This window comes from Lissotriton vulgaris, chromosome 7, assembly GCF_964263255.1.
Source record: "Lissotriton vulgaris chromosome 7, aLisVul1.2, whole genome shotgun sequence".
Lineage (NCBI taxonomy): Eukaryota > Metazoa > Chordata > Amphibia > Caudata > Salamandridae > Lissotriton > Lissotriton vulgaris.
In genome coordinates, this window is record NC_141695.1 from 1,154,585,320 (window position 1) to 1,154,607,277 (window position 21,958).

At 40.5% G+C, this 21,958-nt stretch overlaps 1 protein-coding gene across 1 annotated transcript in view; it reads right to left on the reverse strand.

Moving 5' to 3' along the window:
* PDE6A (phosphodiesterase 6A) overlaps positions 1–21,958 on the reverse strand; it is a 300,863-nt gene that overhangs the window by 108,464 nt on the left and 170,441 nt on the right. The window contains exons 2-5 of the mRNA XM_086928871.1: positions 12,070–12,222; positions 10,469–10,558; positions 6,106–6,246; positions 5,098–5,172 (exon numbers count right to left, since the gene is read on the reverse strand). Coding sequence (XP_086784997.1) covers positions 5,098–5,172; positions 6,106–6,246; positions 10,469–10,558; positions 12,070–12,222 — 459 coding nt within the window. The remainder of the gene's footprint in view (positions 1–5,097; positions 5,173–6,105; positions 6,247–10,468; positions 10,559–12,069; positions 12,223–21,958) is intronic.

Consider the following 21,958-nt stretch of genomic DNA (forward strand, 5'->3'; position numbering starts at 1 on the left):
CAGACCTTTAAAGGTTATTTATTGCCCACCTGGCCCATGTTCTACCTTTGCCTAGAAGATTAATAGTCTCCTGGAGGCTGATATCTTGCAAAGTGACCACACGGTCCTTGGCAATATTAATTTTAATCTTGATGCTCAATATGATAATGACACTGCAGCCCTACTCCTAACTATGTCATCACTTGGTCTGGACTAACTGATGGATAGTCCCAAGCAACAAGCTGACCATACATTAGATGGAATTTTTTCTAATAATGAATCTTTGGGGAATATAAGAACACCTCCCCTTGTCTGGTCCAATCACAGGTCTATTTTCTTTGACATCAGCTCACACAGGCAGTGCAAGGACCCTTAGCTAGCCAATTTTAGACCTCCTCACGTTCATGGCACAAGGTCCAGGCACCAGCACTTTCTCAACTGCTAGAAAACACTCTGCCTGGGCCATCGAAAGATGTTGAGATAGCAGTCTTGCAGTGCACGAACTGGTTAGATTCTGCTACCACTTCCTTGGCATCTGTGAAAAGGACCAAGATTAAGCAAGATCAAATATCTGCCGAATGGTTCTCCGACGACCTAAGTGCCCTAAAACAGGCCTGCAGGAGGCAGGAGAAAAGATGGACTGCTGGCTATTGCGATTCAGAAAAGGCTAAATATAAGATGAGCTTATCTAGATGTAAGGCATTGATTCGCAAGGAAGAATCGACCTCCTTCACCAATTAAATTAAGGCAGTGGCAAACTCTTCAAAAGAGCTGTTTGCTACAGTTAAAAACTTACCACTGACACTTCATCCTTGCCAAAAGACTGTAGTCAGTCTTTTTGCAATAGTGTGGCAGAGGCTTTCCACATCAGAGTTGATGATGTTTACAAACATTTTTTTTCTCTTAGATCTGTATCCTCATCAGTATTGCAATTTTGCATACATTCCTATATGGACTCCTCGCTTAGCCATTTTACTCCACCATCTAGGGATGAGGTTACAAAACTGATTAAAATCTGCAAATCGGGTTCGTCATGTGAATTTGCCCTCCTAGGGTTGCCATCCTCGCAGCTGAGACTATCGTGCCTATACTGGCTGATATTTTCCAACAAATGTGCCACTCAGGACTATTTCTTTCAGCCTGAAAGAAAGAGGCAGTATTACCATTAATAAAAGAACCTTCACTTGATCCACAAGACTCAAGCACCTATTGTCCCATCTCCTGTCTTCCACTGCCTGCCATAAAATTGAAAAGGTCCTGAACAAACAACTGGTGGAGTACATGCATACCAACAATCTTCTGGTATTGCCCAATTTTCGTGCTATGCACAGTACGGAGTCAGCCCAACACTCTTTAACATAAGTCAACCCCTTGGCAGAACTGATACGATATTTTGGTTTTGCCTTGTCATCCTAAGCCCACGACATGCAAATTGTCATCTCACTTGATATAGAGGACAAGGATGTGCCTCTAGATTTTGTGACTGTATGAAGGCTTTTAGTTTGTGGATTGTTATGAACTACGTCAAACTCAGCTCTGGTAAAATGGAGGTGTTGCTGTTTGGGGCCCAGCCTTCCTTTTGGTACCCTAAATGGTGGCTGTCTGAACTAGGTTCATTTCCCTCCCCAGTCAGGTATGCGAAGGACCTGGGAGTTCTAAATGATAAACTGTCCTAAGTCAATCAGGTCACCGCAGTTACCTCTGCCGCAGTTTTTTCACTCTTAAGATGATTAAGAAGTTCCTTCTTTTTATTTCAGCCCAGTGGTTATTTTACTGGTTTTGTCAAAGATTGATTACTGCAATAGGCTGTATTTGAACGCACATCAGCATGTTCTTAATAAACTGTAGACCTTGCAGAACGTGGCAGCTTGCATGCTTTGCAAAATTCCCAAGGACCAATTGACCTCTAAGATTATTAGGAAACTACACTGGCTTCCCATCAGACAAAGGGACCGTTTTAAAGCCCTGTGTATTGTGTATAAAGCAGTGCACGAGCAAGGACCATTTATTCTGAGGAAGCGCTTTACCTGGTATACAGCTGGTAGGTTGCTACGCTCAGCCTCTGCCAAACTGGTGGTAGTCCCCAGATTTAATTTGTTATATTTCATATAGGCAGCCCGATATAGGTCCGGGTAACCTCATAACCCTTCACCTACATTCTCTACTATACTACATACATAACGGATTTTAAGGACTGACCTTTTACCTAGTTACAATACTACACACAGTTCGTAGGGTTTTTCCCTGAACACTAGCCTCATAAATTATGCATGAGGATTCTTAGTTTTTTTGGAAACACAGCAGGACCAGCATCTCCTGAATAATAACTATGTATAAAGTTCAATCCCGATGTCATTCTAAGTCTGACACTGGCACAGCAAGGTAGAACCCCTGGGATACCTTAGGATATATAAACATCACATCTTGCTGAGGAAGTCAGATTCAGAGGAGATAAGGATGTCCCAGCTGACACATTGATGCAAGACGCTGAGGTTCCTGCATGCAGAAACTCCAGCTCGCAGTGGTCTGACATCCCTTGCAGGTGTTCAGCTCTAGACCAGAACGGGGTCCTGCAGTCTTACATCAGGTTGGCTTTATCCTAGAGTCCGACACTGGCACAGCAAGGCAGAACCCCTGGGGATAACTTACAGTATATAAGCATCACATCTTGCTGAGAAAGTCAGAGGAGATCAGGACGTTCTGACCAACACACTGACACAAGAAGCTGAGGTTCCTGCATGTGGTTTGACATCCCTTGCAGTCTCACATCAAGTAAAGGGGTTGGCTTTATCCTAGAGGGATTCTTGACCTTACACCTACTCACATGCTAGGTACATCTAGTTAGGGTTGCATCGTAGGAGTATTGCCATGTATTTTGTATACTTGCCTGTAGCTATGATTTTAGCAAAATGGTAGATGCCTACCATCTGTTTACTTTCTTAGTGCTTCTACTCATTTATCTATGCTACTGTCTACTGGTGATTTCAGTACACTTATTTGACACTACAATAACAACTGTTCAATAAATGCTTCTTGAAAACGTCCCAACCGTTTATTCTGTGTATCTCTCTGAGAAAAAGTAACCACAAGTGACTGAGCGAAACGTAAGTTACTGTTTCCACAGACTTGAGGGATCAGGGTTGTCATGTTCGATAGTTGACAAGCGCTATTCTCTCCTTGGTAAGAGGATGTTATAGTGGCATTGTGAGCTAACTGGTATACAGGCTAACATACTCGGTGGGGGTGTCTGACATCAGTCTGGACACCAGTCCCACAGTGTATGTTGTCTAAACGCGCAGGTCCCATATAGGGTTTATAGGAACTACATGACAAAGTGGGAGAACTGGGGTGGCAGAGGCTTTGTGCTTGGAACATCTGGAATGCCTTCCCATGCATATCAAAGCCATGCCCAATCTTTTGGCTTTCATGAAATCCTTTAAGAGATGGCTCTTCTCCTTCTGCTGATTGTCATTTATGGGATCTCTGTGCTTTCTTGCTATCTCAGCTAGCGCCAAGATGATTGGAAGAACACCTAACATAACATAACAATCTAGTATAGACGATTGGTGGCCTCAATTGAAGCACTTATATGTGTTGATAAAAAGCAGAGCATGCATTTGTTGTGAAATCAAAATGAAATGCTAGAGTCTAGCATATTGCTTCATCTTTTAGAAATAAGACCATGCTTTGAAAAGCTCCAACCTTTAATTTAAACTTTGATTTTTGTATTTTTTTCTGATGGTAAATTAAATAAAATATTGATCATTTGTGAATTTCATGTATACTTGTTTCTGAATTTTTGTGAATTTGATGAATATTTAAATAGTAGAAATTGTTTAGGCCAGGATCCTCAGCTTTCAGTAGTTCGGCATTGGGGGGGGTCAATAGAAGCCAAAAGTTTAAGAACTACTGCTGTAAAAAGTAATTTAGATATGCGAATTACAGAAAGTTATGGAAAACATGTGTAGTGGTGTGATTTAATGCCAGAGGGTTGATACATGCCCAAGACTCCTTCACAGAGATGAAGCAAGATTTTTGTGAAGTGATCTTACTTGAACAAATCTGCTCATAACTGTGTTATTAACAAAACAAATGACTAATGGTGTGAAAATTATTAATGTAGGTAACATTTACGTGAATATGTGCACAAAAGGCACAACATGTTTAGAAAACAGAAACTGCAACTTTAACATGCTGAAGGCATGGAAATAAATGAAGTGTTTTTAAATGAGATTAAATGTTTTTAGAGAGAGATTTGCATTTAAAAACTTACCTGTAGAAATATGAAATAGTAATGATGGAAACAATTACAGAAAAATGTTTAGTGAAATGTTTATCCTTTCTTAAAAACAAATTATTATTAATAGAATAAGGTACTTTGAATAATTGATTCGTTTTATGCATTTTCGTTTTGTTTCCCTTTAACAGAAGTGTGTTTTATTCTTCAGAAAAACCAATGGTTTTATTGGTTTCTTTATGAAGGCCTCAAACTCTGCTAGGTTCGTATGAAATTCTGATTTGCATACTGATATTAAACTGATTTATTATTTTGTCTCTCACCTCTCTCCCCTTACACTTGTTATTGAATTTTGATGTATTTGTCATGAGCTGTGTTTCTTATTGTGAATTTACCGGTATTAGCAGAATAATCAAGAATTCGTATTTCCTATGTACTTGTGTAATGACCATTCATATTTTGAAATATTTAGATAAAAGTAACTTGATAAGTATTCAGAGTTTGTCATTATTAATGAATATCTAGACATATCTATGTTGTGATTACTGTTACAGGCTTTTCCTTCATTATAGGTCCTTATGAGGGAAATAGCATCTGTCTCTTATTATCAAGTCCCCATTAGCTCTACCGAAGATCTATCGGAGGACCTAATGTATGTAAGTGGATTATTGAGTTTCAATGTGCCCAAACTCTTAGATGTAATAAAAGTTTCATCCATGATATTGGAGATACTGTGAAGGAGAATACAAATTTACACCGATTCCACTGGATCAACATATATAATTTCCACAGCACTGGCAAGCAAGGAATGTCTACATGCAATTGTTTGCTAGCACACTACTCTGTAGAAGACTTGGAGTGTTGGCATGCTGGTACCCTACCCTTCCATCTGGAGTCTTCGGTCCGGAGTATGGCGGAACCTCTCCCATCAGTATGGGCCACTGGTCAAAAAATTCCTAAGAAAGGAAGAAAGAAAAGTGTAATTGGTGACTTGTAAAAATGCAGAATTTACTGGTGTCAAATGAGTAGAAACCAGGGAAATTAGGATAGGTACCAATCGTCAATTCATATTCCTTATTAATAAATTCAAGATTGAACTTTCAAACTATATGTCTGTTTCTCCCTCTATGTACCTTCCCCTTCATTCACTGATTTAATAATGTGTCTACCCCGCCACCATTTGATGTATTAATGCACCTGCCATTCAATACATTGATGTATTGATGCAACTGCCCCTCCATCTGTTGATTTATGTAGCTTGCCCCTCCATCCATTGATTTATTAATGTATCTACCTGTCTATCCATTGAGTTAGCCATGAATCTGCCTCCAGATCCAATGTTGTTTATCCTTAAGTACTTCCAATTTACTATCTATCTATCTATCTATCTATCTATCTATCTATCTATCTATCTATCTATCTATCTATCTATCTATCTATCTATCTATCTATCTATTTGACATTTTGGCTATATTGGGAGAAGGCACGAGTGAGAATCCAGAGTAAGGGATTTAGAAAATCCATTTCAAACATGGTTCCACGTGAGTGCTGCAAAGAAGCCCTCAAAGAGATCCAGCCAGCCCTCCCAGAGCTCCAGTTTTGTCTGGGCCACTTCGAACATTTGAGATGTCTAGCCAAAGTAGTACCTTCTTTTCAAGACTTATGAAACAGCCAAATATCCCTACATTTGTAAATATGATGCATCATTTGCACTTGCAGTCCAAGCCAAATGGCTCTCGAAGCCCTCTGATTGGTCTTGAGAGCTTTTACTATGTGACAGGTCAACTGTGATTTGAGATATAGCAGTACATATAAACCAATTGCAACATGCAGGCTACACCCAATTTGTTTTTGTTAAGTTGGTCTGGCTAATAGCAGCAATACCCAACCTTTGTCTTGGTCATGTCCAGGAGACCCACAGAGTATCGGTCGCAATTCAGGAAGGCGCGAACTGTATACAGTGCTTTGTGAAACTGTCTCTCAATGTCTGTCAGCTCCTCAAAGACCTTGCTTGCAGACCACAGCAGCACCTGGAAGAGGAGGGATAACACTTTCCATCAGAGATTTAGACAGTCAAAGCACTTTCATAAGAGCTAAACAAACAAAAGAGAGCAAAGGGGTCCTAAGTTCAAAAACGTTGTCATTGAACAACTAATTTGCCCCTCCTGGTTCGCAAAATCCTTATCCATTTCTGATTCACATGATCAGAATGGTGCAATTATATCCTATCAAATGAGATTTTTTTTCACGCAAAAATTCTCCTACTATGGTGAAATTTGTGTGTGAGTAAATACAATATTGAGGTCGGATTAAGTTAAGTTTCTAGGTGCTTACTGTATCAAACGTTGGTGAACAGTAATAAATGTGCAAGTTTGGGAAATCAAACAATATTTTACATATCATTTCAAGAACAGGAGATGTATTCAAATGTACCAGTACCGCAGAAAGAGGAAGTGTGTTTGCATAATGGCGACTGGGAGGAGACAGTAAAAAAAAAAAGATGGGAATGTAGAGTATGGGGTATCTTTTTGAGTGCAAATATTGTTTTGCGTCAAAAGTGCTTGTAGAATTGTATGTGATTTAGAATGTAAAAAGAATTAAATGTTTTAATTCACATAGAACTGTATGGTTTGCATACATTTCCAAGCGTAATACTGTTTTTAATAATTCACCAAAAAAAAGGAATTTATGCCAAAAGTAGGACAAACCATAAGACAGTACATTTCAAATTTTTGAACTAAAGTTTTGTTACATGGACACAAAGCCTTTTTCTATAAAAAAAACGAAATTAGGTTCACTGAATCTCAATCCTTAACACTGGGTGAATCACAGAGCAGTGAACGGAATTTGGATCCACTTCTGATTTTCAAACCCAAGATTCACAGGTGATATCTCATATGCTACAGATATTAATTATTTTCTATAATTCATGAGGATCTCATTAGTCCTGAAGGAACACATTTCAATGATCAGTATGTCATTACATTGGAGCACAACATTCTCTGTGAAAAATCAGAACAATCACATTCAGTCACTGTCCTTTGCTCAATCACCACTTTCATTTTTATAAAACCAAGAACAACCCCAACACTCCCTTAGCTGCCCACTGCTATGTAAACACTACACCAGAGTGGTTGACTAATAGTCCTAAAGACTTTTTATGCTTGTAATCAGCAAAAACATTTCTGTTCTAAACTCAACCTACTACCCAGCATAATTCAATTATTGCTTCTGTTTGTCTTTGGTAGAGTTTTAAATTGTATACAAGAGCACTCGATTATTTATTTGATTAAACATTTTACTGCCTGAAAAAAATGCCTTTCTCAATATATTCTAAACTGAATTAACGTATGGTAATGTGTAAGGTGTGCTTTGATAGAAACATGCCATCTCAGTGTTATGGTGATATTTAAAAATTCTCTAGCTTTTCCCCTCATTTTACAACTCAAGAATGACTTTACTTTAAGATCAACCGTGAGAGTGGCATGGCAGGCTGCAAACACATAGAACCTATTTGTGGAGAAATGTCTACTAAGCGTATACAATTGACTTTGTTTTGAAACTTATCGACATTCATCGACGACCCTATATATCCCAATGAAAGGATCTGCAGTAGTAACACCAATGGTATAACATTAAACTAATGCATTCTTGGTAGACTTAAACATTACTCTCTGCCCAGCTTCCACGCTATTTGAACAGACAACATGGTACGATTCCACAGAAACAAGCTTTCTGAGAAGTACTCCTGCTGCCTTATCAGCATACCCACATCTTCAAAGAAATGATTAATCACTCAATTAATCTGACATACCACATCGCCGTTGTATTGTCTGATTAAGATTCATTTTGCACCTAACAAATGCTAATAATAATATGAAAATAATTCAGATCTGGACAAACTGACCTTGGATGGAGGGGAGGAAGGCCTTGAGTGCCAGAGTCTCACCCACACTTCCAGCAGGTTAATGTGAAGTACCTGCTCCTTTGGAGACAGAAGTGCTCAGATCTCCAGGTCCTCCAAATGAGCTCTCCAAGCTAGAGCGGGGGCATACATCACTAGCGTGGCCACATTTGGAGGAGACCTGTAGGTCTTCCTAAGGTGCAAGTTTGCCTTGTTTCCCCACCAAAGCAAATCTGAGTGCAGCACTGGAGGTGGAAGTACCGGTGGTGGCACAGCCAGGCATGACACAGGTGGATTTGGCATCATGTATCAAAGTGCCAGAGAGAATGTTGAAGGTGCTGGTGTCTGTCCTGGAGCAGAAATCCAAACATCATCAGAGTTCGAGACAAGAGCATAAACATATGACGTCTATACAGTGTCACGGTGCCCGAAGGCACACCAGGTGGCCCATGGCTGATGTAAAGATGTTGCACACAGCATTTAAAAGCACAGCCCTGTCTGAGCCTGGCATCTGAACCTCTAAAAAAGAAGGAATCAGAACCAGGAATTCTGGGTACGAGGTCCTCAGCATCGTATGGTCTGGGAACACCAGTAGAGGAAGACACAGCGAAGATAACCATGGTTCTGTGGCCGGGTTCCGAGAGGCCACTGATGCAAGGCTGCTCGATGAAGGTTGAACCGCCCCCATGACAACTTACCTACTCCAGCTCCATGGATGAAGATCCTATAGAAGTAGGGAGGCATTTAGGGGACTTACTTTTGTGCCTTCAATGCTATTTATCCCTGCATCACTTACCTGAGCAGTCAGATGAAGGCGATCTGGTGCATGGCCTCGAGTGGCATTGGCTGCACCTGTTAGGGCTATTAAAAGTTTGAACTCATACTCGTTGATGGCCTTCAGGTGAATGCTTAGGCATGATTCACAGGAGGGGGAATGGTGGTCTGACCCAAGACACCAGAGACAGATCTAGTGGGTGTCCGTGATGGACAAGTGTCTCTAACAATCCCTTTAGAGAATAAAGCCAGACCACTTGGAGGAGACATTAAACTTCACAACAAGAATTACTGTGAAAAAAACCCACAACGCTCAAGAAGAGCAGCTCTGGATCTGATTGAAAGGGGGAGTAAAATTGAACTGAGGTTGTTATCCTGGTTTGGGTGTTATCTGTCTTTGATGACGTCATCTGACACCACCTCTAGAGTTGGTACGAAGCCAGCATCCTGTTGGTGGCAAAAAAGCTGTGAAGTTTCCAGATTCAGTCTGACTAGCTCTGTAAATTGTGAATTCCATCCCAAAGCAATCCACCAGAGAGACCCACCTTTGTCAAAAGTGGGGTGGATCTTTTCTGACACAGTTCTTGGAAATGTACAGACATGCAACAATGACTGCAAGAATATAAAATGCCATAGAGATCGTGTTGACACTGGTCATGCTCTAGATCATTTTTCTTTCAGTGATATCAGTGCAACAATTTTCACCTGAGTGACAGTAAAGTATTGCAACAGCTAAACAAAAATTTACATTACGTGATGGATGACTGATTGTGTGCCATACCAATCAGGGAAGGCTCTAATTTGGAGGGCAGCAACACCACCTCTCTAGCTATACGTCTGCGAGACAGATTCCTCCTCCTTGCAAATCAAAACACTTTGTCCTTCATTAAGATGTCGGGCGGATGCCGTTTTGGTGAGGGAACCACCCGGCCATAGGCCGGCGGTTTCACACACGGAATTTGGATACCATGTGCGGTCGCAAACTTCCATTTTTCAATTGGAGCTTGTGCGGCTGACAGAAACTGGCTGCAGCTCTCTCCCATTGTAAAAAGGAGGTTTTTGCACACGGTGCTGGGATGTGTAGGGGGGCACCATAGGTTCCCCCTGAGACCCGGACCGGAGGGCCACAGGGGAAGGGGGCCCTCCTAGAGGCCCCAAATACACTTTCAAACAGTAGTTCAATGACAGCCTTTCCGACATGGAACTGCTGTTGGAAACTGCCTTCTTAATCCTGATGGCGGAAACGCCGACTGTTAAGGATTAGGAGGCCTTTCTGACTGGCCGACACGCTACTTGAGTCCGTAGGAACCCAGTTAAATTAACCGCCCAGTTTAAACTCCGACCGCCGTCTTTGTAAAACGGTGGTCGGAGTTTAAACCTTAGATGACGGTCGGAGGCTTTCCGATCAACATCCAAATCAGGCCCTTAATGTTGTTCAAAGGAAATAGAGCCCTTTTTACAGGAGCAATCAAAGAGTGAATATATACTATGCTCCATCAAACACTATTTTAAATGCATAATGGTGCAATCCACTGTCATCAAATATCTCACTAAACATACCACACATGCTTTACCTGGCCTCTGCGGGTTTCACAGTTGTGAAGGTAACTCAGGTGAAACACTTTGAGTATTAAATTGGCAAAGTTCATGTACTTAAGAAATAGCTGTTAATAGGAAACATAGAAGAGAAAATTAGTTTTCTTGAATGAGATGTAGTTGCTTTACAGAAACTATATTGTGTTAGCATTTAGAGAAAAGACAAATAGTAGGCTGGAGAATCATTTGCACAAGAAACAAAGGTTCAAGTCAATGTTTGTCTGATCTTGTTAGTGCTACAGATATAACACATTGATAAAGATTCATAGAAAGTAGGCCATCCATGACATAACAACAGAGTTCCAAACACAAGTCTCCAGCACAACGCCCTCAATGAGAGTTGGCACCATTTAATAAGTCTGAGACGTGGGGTCAATTGCATCCTCTGAGATTTCCAATGCACATTTCTTAGCCACCCATCCTTTACTCTAAACATTGTCATTAGCTTGAAACCTGACAGAAATATAATATTAAACCTAACATGTAAATATATAGAATATTTTTTGTAGCATGGATTTATTGTCAAGGAACAATGGAGCAATCTTTAATGCTGCAGAGGAATTTCCAATTACGAGGTACCTTGTATAAACCAATTTGATGTGTCTGGTCTTAGGGAATGAATTTTAGAAACAGAGCCTGATATTAAGGTGGAATGAAAATATGCATTTGGGATGAATAACTGATCAGATAGATCTCAACATGATTACATAGAATGTATTTGGATTGTATTTACAATACACTACTTTAGAGCTTACAAGGATCTGATGTAATTTCTCCGGAATCACACGATTAATTTGTCTAGTTCAGAGCCTGGATAAAAAGTCTAGTCCTTTGGGTCCCAAGGTTAGAAAATCAGCTCTTACATCATATCTCTATCTATCCATAGTGTTATAACCCAAACTTGAACATTAACTTTAAACTCAAAATTAACCCTGTTGTTCTATTGATGCTGGCATTAAAGTGCCCCTAATTTTAACATCCATCCTAGCATAAAGACTACCTGTAACATTAGCCCTTAGTGAACAAAAGCTTAATCTCAACATTAACCACAAACGTAGTATTACTCACGTCCTTAGCATTAATCTTAACTTTAACGTCAACGTATCCATACCTTTGATCCTAAGGATACCAATAACCCTAGCCTTAAAATTAGTCCTAAATTTATCACTAATCATCATTTTAGCAATATGTCTAACCAACCCATCGTTCCTAAAATTAACTTTAATCCTACTCTTAAAAAGGTTCCTATGCTTACCACTGATCATAACCTCAACATTGATCTTAATCTTACCAGTGATCCTAACCCCACCATTGACTGTATCCTTAAAGCTCATTGTAATCTTAACATTAAAACAATCCTTAGCAACATTTCAACACATGAACCATAACATTATATACATACCTTCAACATTGTCTATAACAATAATATGAACCATAACCAACAATAATATGAACCAGAGAAAGTGATTAACTTTAATTTAGCATTACAACTGTCCTTTAGTAAAAACATAACACGAACACTGACCTGTGAGCCACAATGAAATACTTATACACTTAATGTGTTATGGGAAAGTCATACCTCTTCATCTGTAGCTGTAAAACGTGGACCGTGCACTTTGTTGACAGCCATTATGACTGCTACCACATCTTTTCCATTCAGGACTGGGGCTGCTAGTATGCTTTTTGTCTTGTAGTCTGTGAGGTTATCTACAAACTTGGAGAAATGTTTTTCCTACAAAAGGGAAAATGAAAAGATTGAGAGTTTTAGGACCCTGACATCCATATATTCTGTGACATTAAGACAGAAGAAAGATATAATAAAAAATATTCTAAATTAAGTGTCAACTGAATCAGGTTGGGTTACCAAGCTGTATTAAAATTTGGCTCCACAATGACACACTTGGATTCAAGTAATGTTCTTATGTATTCTATAAAAAAATGTTTATTCAATCTGTGTTTTTCTATTGATAAAATGGCATTATAGTACGTAATTTAGCCAACATCAACAATATTATGAAAAAAAGCTATAACAAAGCATTCCTTTGTTGATTTGATGAATTATTTTGCAGTTTTGCATAATGTATTGACACACACACATTTTGCCTATTTCATGGAAGATTAGAGGAAGTTATAGTCCAATCGGGTGAGGATGAGACCTTGCTTGTCCGATGTTCTTCTTTCACAATCACTGCCTACAGAGACTTCAAGAGAAAGAGAATTTGAAACAAATATCAGGTTTACAGCTATTTCCTGAAGAACAAGTTGGAGACACTGAGGTTTCAAGTGATTAGTGAAAAAAATAAGTTAAACTGAGAGGTATATTTACAAGGGGATAGCGCCACCAAATTGTCACTTTTTAGGATGTTCTGGTGGTGCTATGCCCTTCTCCATATTTAAAAAATGCAGCTAAGCTAGTTTGAGTGGCTTAATGCCACCTTGTAAATACAACCTCTTTACGTGCATCACTTTGCGCTAACTTTACACCTATTAATGACCCCCACTCTCAACATGGCATCCCGTACTACCTCACCTGTACTCTGTCCTCCCTAAGCAACCCACAGCCACCTGTAAACCTGATTACTTGAAAATGAGAGTCAATGAGATTGATTATAGCCTAAAACATCTCAAGGAGGATCTTCAGAGACTTACGTCCATTATTTCAGATCTGCAGGCCCCTCACAGGTCAAACAGCACCATGCTAACCAGAGCTGATTCCCATACAGTCATTCACACTCTCCATGGACCACATACATCCAATCTTGGATTGGAAACCACACCATCCCCTAATGATGATTCTCGCCCTAAGATTTTAAATCATGATCTTTCGAACAATGAGATCCATGAACTTCTCCTCAATTACCAATCCAAAAAGATTATTATCAAGACAGATCAAAATCAAATCCAAACCGTCCAAACGAATCCATTCAGAAAACCAAGCTTCAATTACAAAGTAATAAACAATGATAATCTCAAGAGCATCACTATATCACAGATGGCCTCTCATCAATCTAATAAATACTTCAAGTGCATGCTCCTAAATTGAAGATTGGCAAATAAACACGCAGCAGATGTCAACGACCTTATTTTCTCACAAAAATTGGATATAATCATCCTCACCGAATCATGTTTAACAGTTCATCCCAATCCCCCATAGATCTATTAGTCCCACCTAGTCACAAGATCATTTGACTAGATAGACCCAAGAAAACAGGTGGTGGAATAGCATGCATCTACCACAATACTCTTTCTGTATGCCAATTGAAAACATTAGCGTTAACTACTTGCGAATATCTCTGCATCAATATCTCTCGCAACAACAAACCCATCTGTAATATTCATGCCTTCTATCACCCTCTGGGTGATACCTCTTTGTTGATTGAATAAATCATGGAAATCATCACAATGAACGATAATATTAAAGGGCCCCAGATCTTCCTGGGAGACTTTAATCTACACTGGAATGACCTGAATGATCACCCAGTGAATAGCCTAAATGCTTTCCTATTAAACCATGATTTGTCCCAAATTTGCGACAGGCCAACACAGAAAAAGGGAGAGACTCTGGATCTTATAATCTCAAAGAAGGAAACCACCTCCCTTGAGTCTATTTGCCCCTGTGGCTGGACAGAGCATTATCCCATTACCTTCCTCATCAACTTAAAGGGGCCCACAAAGAATGGCCAACTGTAGAAAATATAACATTGGAAAAGGAATCTAATAATATAAACCACAATGTACTAGCTACCCTTTGCAATAATACCTTGATTCCACAGGCCAACATGGACAATGTCAATTACCTCAGAGACTTCTACAATACTTCCATATTGGTAATAATGGATTCCATCGTGCCCCTTCAACAGAAAAATATATCCAATAAAAGTTCAAAGTCCTGATTCAATGACAATTTGAACCCCATCTAAGAATTGCAGAAAGAGCATGGAGATCTTACCCATCATTGGAACTCCTAAAACGCTTAAGAACAATGAGGAGTACATACAACAGAAGAATAAGACAAGTGAAAAGTAACTTTTTTAGAGCACAGCTTGACCAAGCCAAACTGGAATGGCATGGTGAGCAAAAAAACAATGGATTTAGGCCCAGATCTCTGTACTGGGGTGAATGTATGACATTGTTCGGCATTCTGTATTCTGTCCATCAACTGTTGTTTTTGCATTTGTCACTTCGAGTGGGACGGGTAAGCTCAGACATGAGTCCTGTGCTCTCCATGCCACTAGAATCAAGCTATCCTGGCTGATGAGGGCTGAAAGCCCAAAACTGGTCCTAGAATGCTTGTTTCCAGTCCAGGGAGGACCTGGCTTGGCAATTCGGGCTGGACTGTTCCCATAGGGCACAGGGACAAGATTGATTTGCATATGGGTAGGTTCAAACTGGTATGGCATGGTGAGCAATAAAACAATGTATTTAGGCCCAGATCTCTGTACTGGGGTGAACGTATTACATTGTTCTGCATTCTGCCCATCAACTGTTGTTTTTGCAAGCCAGATATAGACACAAAGAACTATTTAAAATAGTCAAACAGCAATTGCGCAACACATCAAACCCGTCCAACACCCCGCCAAATTGCGAAGAACTGGCCATCTTCTTCAAGGACAAAACCACAACGATAGAGAACGACCAACTATTAGCAAAGGATCTATCTCTGACTACCCCATTCAGTTTCTCACATACTTCCCAGAATATGGAAGGGAAGGAAACATCCGGACACTCCTCCAAAAACAATGCCTCCAGGAACACCTTCTCCCAAATCAGTGAACATGACATGTACAACATTCTTTCTTCCTTAAACCCGTCTAACCACTTCACTGACCCTCTACCACCGCCCGTTTTCAAAGAGATCAAAACCTGTCTTCTCCCCGTATGGACCAAAATAGTAAATGCCTCACTTCGTCAAGGCACTATCCTTGACTGACTAAAAGTAGGACAAGTAACCCCCACGTTTAAAAAAAACATCGCAGGCTGCTCTGACCCTGATACCATCCGGCCCATCTCCAACATCCCTACCCTGGCAAAACGTTTAGAAAAATTTGTCCAGAGCCAATTCTGCAATCACATAACCAACTATCACCTCCTCGATCAGAACCAATCAGGTTTCCGTCAAGACCACAGCACTAAATCTGCATTACTCATATTGTGGATGATATACTAAAAATGCTGGATCAGAATGAATCATGCCTTCTTATACTGCTTGGTTTATCGGCTGCCTTTGACACAGTCAAACATAATCATCTACTGAACGTATTGGAACAAAGGATGGGCTCATCAGGGGTCGTTTTACAATGGTTCTTGTCATTCCTCCAAAACAGATCCCTGAGAGTCAAAATGAGCCAGCCTCTGTCTAAGCCCCATGTGATCACTCTTGGCGTCCCCCAAGGTTCTGCACTATCACCCATTCTCTTCAACTTATTCCTGGAACCACTTGCCAACCAACTAAAATCTACCAACATCATATGTACGCTGATGACACTCAGATGTTTCTCAAAATTGCCTGCCTAGAGGACATTACATCCCTTAACTCCATTTTACATAACACACTCCTTTGGCTCACGGATTACCATCTCAAACTCAATGCTGGAAAAAACAAATTTCTCCTCATCTCTCCACCGAATAACATTCCCAATATTGATCCCTGGTTGAAACATCTTACAGCCCTCAAATGTTCGCCCCACATCATAGACTTCTCTAGATCTTCGCGTATTATACTAGACAAACACCTGAATTTGCAGGATCACATTAGCGCAGCCACCAAAGGAGAAAACTACCAACTGAGCATTCTGCGGAAACTTAAACTCTACCTTCCACAAGAAGACCTAAAACGGATCACAGAATATCGAGGAGCAATATATCGACCTGCCAAAATATCGTGGAGAAAATATAGAATGCCAGAATATCGAATTCCTATCTTCAAACAGGTAAGTACAAAAATATCGACTCCAAAATATCGTTGTAAAAAATATAGACAGTCAAAATATCAAATTTTTTAAATGTCTTAAAAGTAATTTAAAATTAATATAATAATAAATATAATTAATTTAAACATACTTAAAATACTTAAATAAACTTCAAATTAATAAATAATGAATGTAACTTAAAAAACATAAATAATACATTTTATATATATATATATATATATTCAATGAAAAAACCATTGGTTTTAGGCCATATATAGTTAGGGATTTGCATTTACAAAACCTTATTTTACTCGCATAAAACCATTGAAATTCCATATATAGTTATAAGCGCTAACTATATATCGCGCACCCGCAATCCACTGCTGATGATGTCACATATTACATCATTCATGACATGGTTAGTGACATCACTGATGACATCACTGATGACATCTCAAATGACATCACTGATGACATCACTGATGACAACATCCAGTGACTGTATGTTTCTGTAAAGTTAAAATATGTTTTACATATTGAAGAATGAGTGGATGTATAAGTGTCTGGATGAAGGATTTACTAGGTGCATGACTGACTGATTGAGTGAGTGATTAAATGTGTCTCACTGAGTGCATGGGTTAGTGACTAAACTGTTTTAATTTGTGCATCATTATATCTGTTGTTCTACAAACTGCTGCATATGTTGATTCGTAGCTATATGAGTAACTGTATGGGTTATTGATTGGTTGTCCAAGTATTTGTATGGGAGACTGAGTGTGTGTGTATGGGTGGCTGGGAGGTGTGTGACTCTGTACATAGATGTGTGAGTAGTTAATTCACTATATGTATAGATTCAAAAGTGCATGTGCAAACAGCTGTATGGGCGGTTGACTGTGTGCATGAGTGTATTGGTGAGTGAATGGATATCTCAGTGCTACATGTCAAAGTAAGTACATATGTAAAACACAGTACATGTGAGAGTTGACATATATAAATAACTGTGCATAAGAGCCAGTGAATGTGTGAGTGGCTGTATGGATCATTGTGAACTTGTATCAGGGATTGTATAATAGAGTAAATATGTGTTAGTATATGTTTGAATAAGTAAAGTTTGTATAACTGTATAGTTGAGGAAATGGAGGTGTGATTGATTCTTTGCATGACTGACTAGGTGTGTGAGTAACTCCATGGATGAGTGACAGTCTGTGAGTGTCTGTTTACACTGATTGTATCTAAGGTTATATTAGAGTCTGAAGAGGTTCATCGTATTATCACATGAATGATATCATCAGTGATGTTATCAGTCATGTCAAATGAGATGTTTTCAGTGATGTCATCAGTGATGTCATTTGAGATGTCATCAGTGATGTCATCAGTGATGTCACTAACCATGTCATGAATGATGTAATATGTGACATCATCAGCAGTGGATTGCGGGTGCACGATATATAGTTAGCGCTTATAACTATATATGGAATTTCAATGGTTTTATGCGAGTAAAATAAGGTTTTGTAAATGCAAATCCCTAACTATATATGGCCTAAAACCAATGGTTTTTTCATTGAATTTTCAAGGTTTTGTAAATGCAAATTCCTAACTATATATCCACTATAACCTATGGTTTTTTCTGTGAATTTCATTGGTTTTTTAATAGCAAATATGAAAAGCTTTAAAATGTCAAGCACGTGATAGATAAAAACATTTTCGTATTTATGCACGCTGATGTGCTTTGAACGCTGCACCCCCCCCTCCCCTCTTTTGTCTTAGTAGTACTCTCTCTTTGCAGATAGTGAACGGTAGTTAACGCAAGCCTTTGCCCCCATTGTAATCCGTCGTGCCTGCTTGTCTCTCCATTTGATTGATTGTTGTCCAAGCATTTACTGTTTTAGAATTGGTTCTCTTTGGATCATTCTCTATTTACAAACAAGCACAAAGTCGCAATACTCTGTTTAGTCTTTGCAGATAGTGAAAAATCGTGTAAAAAAAATAAAAGTAATCGAGCAAAATCAGAAAGGCCACTAATTGGATCTCTTTTTGACCTTGCTAAAATAGAAATATTAGGAACAACCCTTCATGAGAAATACGAAAATAGTGAGATGAACTGAGCTCCACACCATGAGGGCTGCAAGACAGCTCGGCTCCGTCACCCATCCCGCCCAAAATAACGACAAACCCTATGCAAATATTAAAAATATAGACAACACACCAGCAAAGAAACAGGGTAAAACATTTTATTAAAAAACTATTTACATAACGTTGGTTTATAAGATGATGTCAGTAGTGGACCGATGTGTGAATAGATCGAAAACAGCACAAGGCTCCAAGATCCGGATGGCAAGCTCCTGGATGTTGGGTGCCATAGTTTAGAGTTCTGAATTTCAGCCTTTTTCAATGCCTGTGCTTTGTTGAATCAAAATGGCGGCTTGACACAAAGCTGACTCAAGCGTTGCTACTGATGCTATGCAGACCAAAACTGGTTTTCAGTTTGTACATTTTTCTAGATTTTTCAATCCAAGTTTGGTTGACTTTGTAGAACGATGGCTTCAGATTTTCAACATACGGTGTGGTGGCGCTGACTGGGAGGGGGCGCTTCGCTCCTGCCCCCTCCCCAAGTAAGATTTTCATACGTGAAAGTACGTTAATGGTTTTGGTCCCTGAGATGCTTTGATGTCACTGCCATTCTCAAATAGCATAAGTTCTGGATGTTGGGTGCCATAGTTAAGAGTTCTGAGCAGTGCTTGTAACACTGTCTGAAGCTTATTTCCACCTACTGCAGCTTCACTATTCTCAAAGTAAGTGAGTGTCGTTTCTGGACCTGACTGCATTAGAAAACAATGTGATATGTTACCTTCCTAAACAGCTTGACGGAGGCCCCTGAGGGGCGGTGTGATGGCCATGGACTCGGAGAAGACGCTTGGCTCCGACACCCTCCCCAAGTCTTATAGCACTGGTGTAGCCTGAGATCGCCCCCGACATAGGCGGCCGGCTCCCGGGGTCCGGCGGAACTTTTTGCCTTTTGATGACTCTTCAATTCTGGACCTTGTCCCACAATCCGTTTGACCTGAAGACAAGCTGTAGTGGGGCGCCCCTTTATCGTTTTAGTTGCCATTCCGCCTGCTTTTGCTACACTGTGCCTCTTCCGCCATTCAGCTGTTTACCGCCCGCTCTTGCGACTACAGCGTCTCGCTCACCATGTAGTTGAGTTGCGCCCGCTCTTGCGGTGCAGCGATAGGCGGCTGCCACAGGACTCTCAAAATGGCGGCCGGCTCTTCGGTTTTGGGCCTGGCCCACTAAAATGGCCCTGGGACACCTTGGAACTCGGACGCTTCCCTGATAGGGCTTGGGTCCCATTCTCGAAAAGCGTCCCCTCAGCCGTGAAGATTCTACAAAAGTCTTGGGGGCCTCCGACTCCCGCAGGCTTCTGGTGGGGAGCGACTGCCATGATTGCTCGTGGAATGGCCACGACGGAGCTACGAGATGGTAGTGGTCTCATGCTGACGCCAGCTTTAGTCTGAAACATCCAGAAACACTATAGACTACCAATTCGATCAGTTCCGGTAGCGCCCCAACATGACCCGGAAGAGAAGAACTTGCCCTCCCCTCTTTGACTGATGGTTCTTGTTGCCTGTCCCCTCTGTTGTCATTTAACAAAACTTTTTGGACTGCTGAAAGGGGTTGTGTTCTGAACGCTGGTTGGTGGAGACATTTAGACTATATTCTTGACCTACGTTGTCGCGTAATGCGTTTTATGACACGCCGCGTTAGCGCACCCGGAAGTGATCCGAGGCGCGGCGCGCAGCGCGTAACGTAAGCATAACAGGTCATGTGACTTGTTAATAAAACTTTTCATTGGTTCATTTTACTTTTGTTAATTTAATGATAAAAAGCTTGGTCATATGACCTAAAAATTACGCTTTTTATTGTTTTCGAACAATATTTTTTTTTCAAACATATGTTATAATATTCCAGGCTAATGTACTTTCCCGGAAAATTTACAACTGTCTTGCAAGTAAAATATATTCCTTTTTCGAGAAAAAGGGCGTTTCTTCCTTCCATGACGGAGCCGTTGAGTAAAAGAGATTCGGCCTGCTGTCTTAGTCGCCGATACGCCTGATTATCAGATTCTTATCGATCACTTTATGTTGCAGACATGAAAAACACAACTGCCCTTGACCATTTATCTTTACTGCGTTCCTACATATTATACCTTTTATCCGTCATGTAATTGGACTGCTTTATTTCACTTGCCTTTTACTGATTCGAAAACAGTGACTAAAAGTAAAAACTTTACCAATGTAAATACTACTACCGTGTTTTGTTTTAAAAACCTTTATTGTGAAAATGTCAGTGTACAAATACGGGCCTATAACCACGTGGGCCGGCCACGGAGCAAACTGAAATCGTATATGATGAGGAGACATTTACACTGTAGAGGAACGTAACGAGCGGGCCATTAGGTTGCAAGAACTAAGGTGTCTAACAGTTGCGGAATCGGTGGACATACATTTTGTAATTAAAATAGAACAGGGCCACTTACAATAACATTTTCTAGATATACATTTGCGGGCAAGGAGTTACGAGTCCCATTTATACCGGCGCCATTTTGGGCGAGGCCGGGCAGGTCCAAGATATAGTCAAAATGTCTCCACCAACCATCGGCCAGACCAGAACCCCTTTCGGCCCTTTATGCTACAAGATGGTGTCTTCCATTCAGAAAATATTGTTGGCAGCATTTTGAAAGGAAACAGAAACAGCCGTTCTCCTAGTGAGTTTCACATTGTTACATTTAGGAAGAATGTTGAAGAGTAGTATGTGGAAAATCTGAAGCCATTTTTCTACAAACTCTCAATCAGACTTGGATGGAAAAAAAAAACCTGAAGAATGTACAAACTGAAAACCAATTTTTGTCTGTATAGCATCAACAGCAACGCTTGAGTTAGCTTTGTGTCAAGCCGCCATTTTCATTCAATCAATAGCGTCCCCCTGCACACATTCAGGGACCTGGTCGTGTCTTCAGATGAAACGCATTGTAGGAAAAGAAGCAGAAAGGAAAAGGCAAAAAGTTCCGCCGGACCTAGTGAAGCTGCAGCAGGTGCAAATAAGCTTCAGACAGTCTTGCAAGCACTGCTCAGAACTCTCAACTGAGGCACTCAACATCCAGGACTTGCCATTCAGATCTTGGTGCCTTGTGCTGGTTCCGACCTATTCACACATCGGTCCACTACTGACATCACCTCATAAGCCAACGGGGCACCCCACGCCGACTTTCGGCGCAGCATTGTAGGATGGCCACACCAGTGCGGCAACTTACTGGACACAACATCGGGGCCATCCAGATCTCGGCGCGTTCGACTCACTGTACCGCAAGAGTGACCGCAACTCAGCTGGACACGCCATCTTTCGGCGCAGCATTGTAGGATGGCCACACCAGTGCGGCAATTTGCTGGACACCACCTCGGTGCCATCCGGATCTCGGCGCGTTCGAGTCACTGTACCGCAACAGTGACTGCAACTCAGCTAACACGCCGTCTTTCGGCGCAGCATTGTAGGATGGCCACA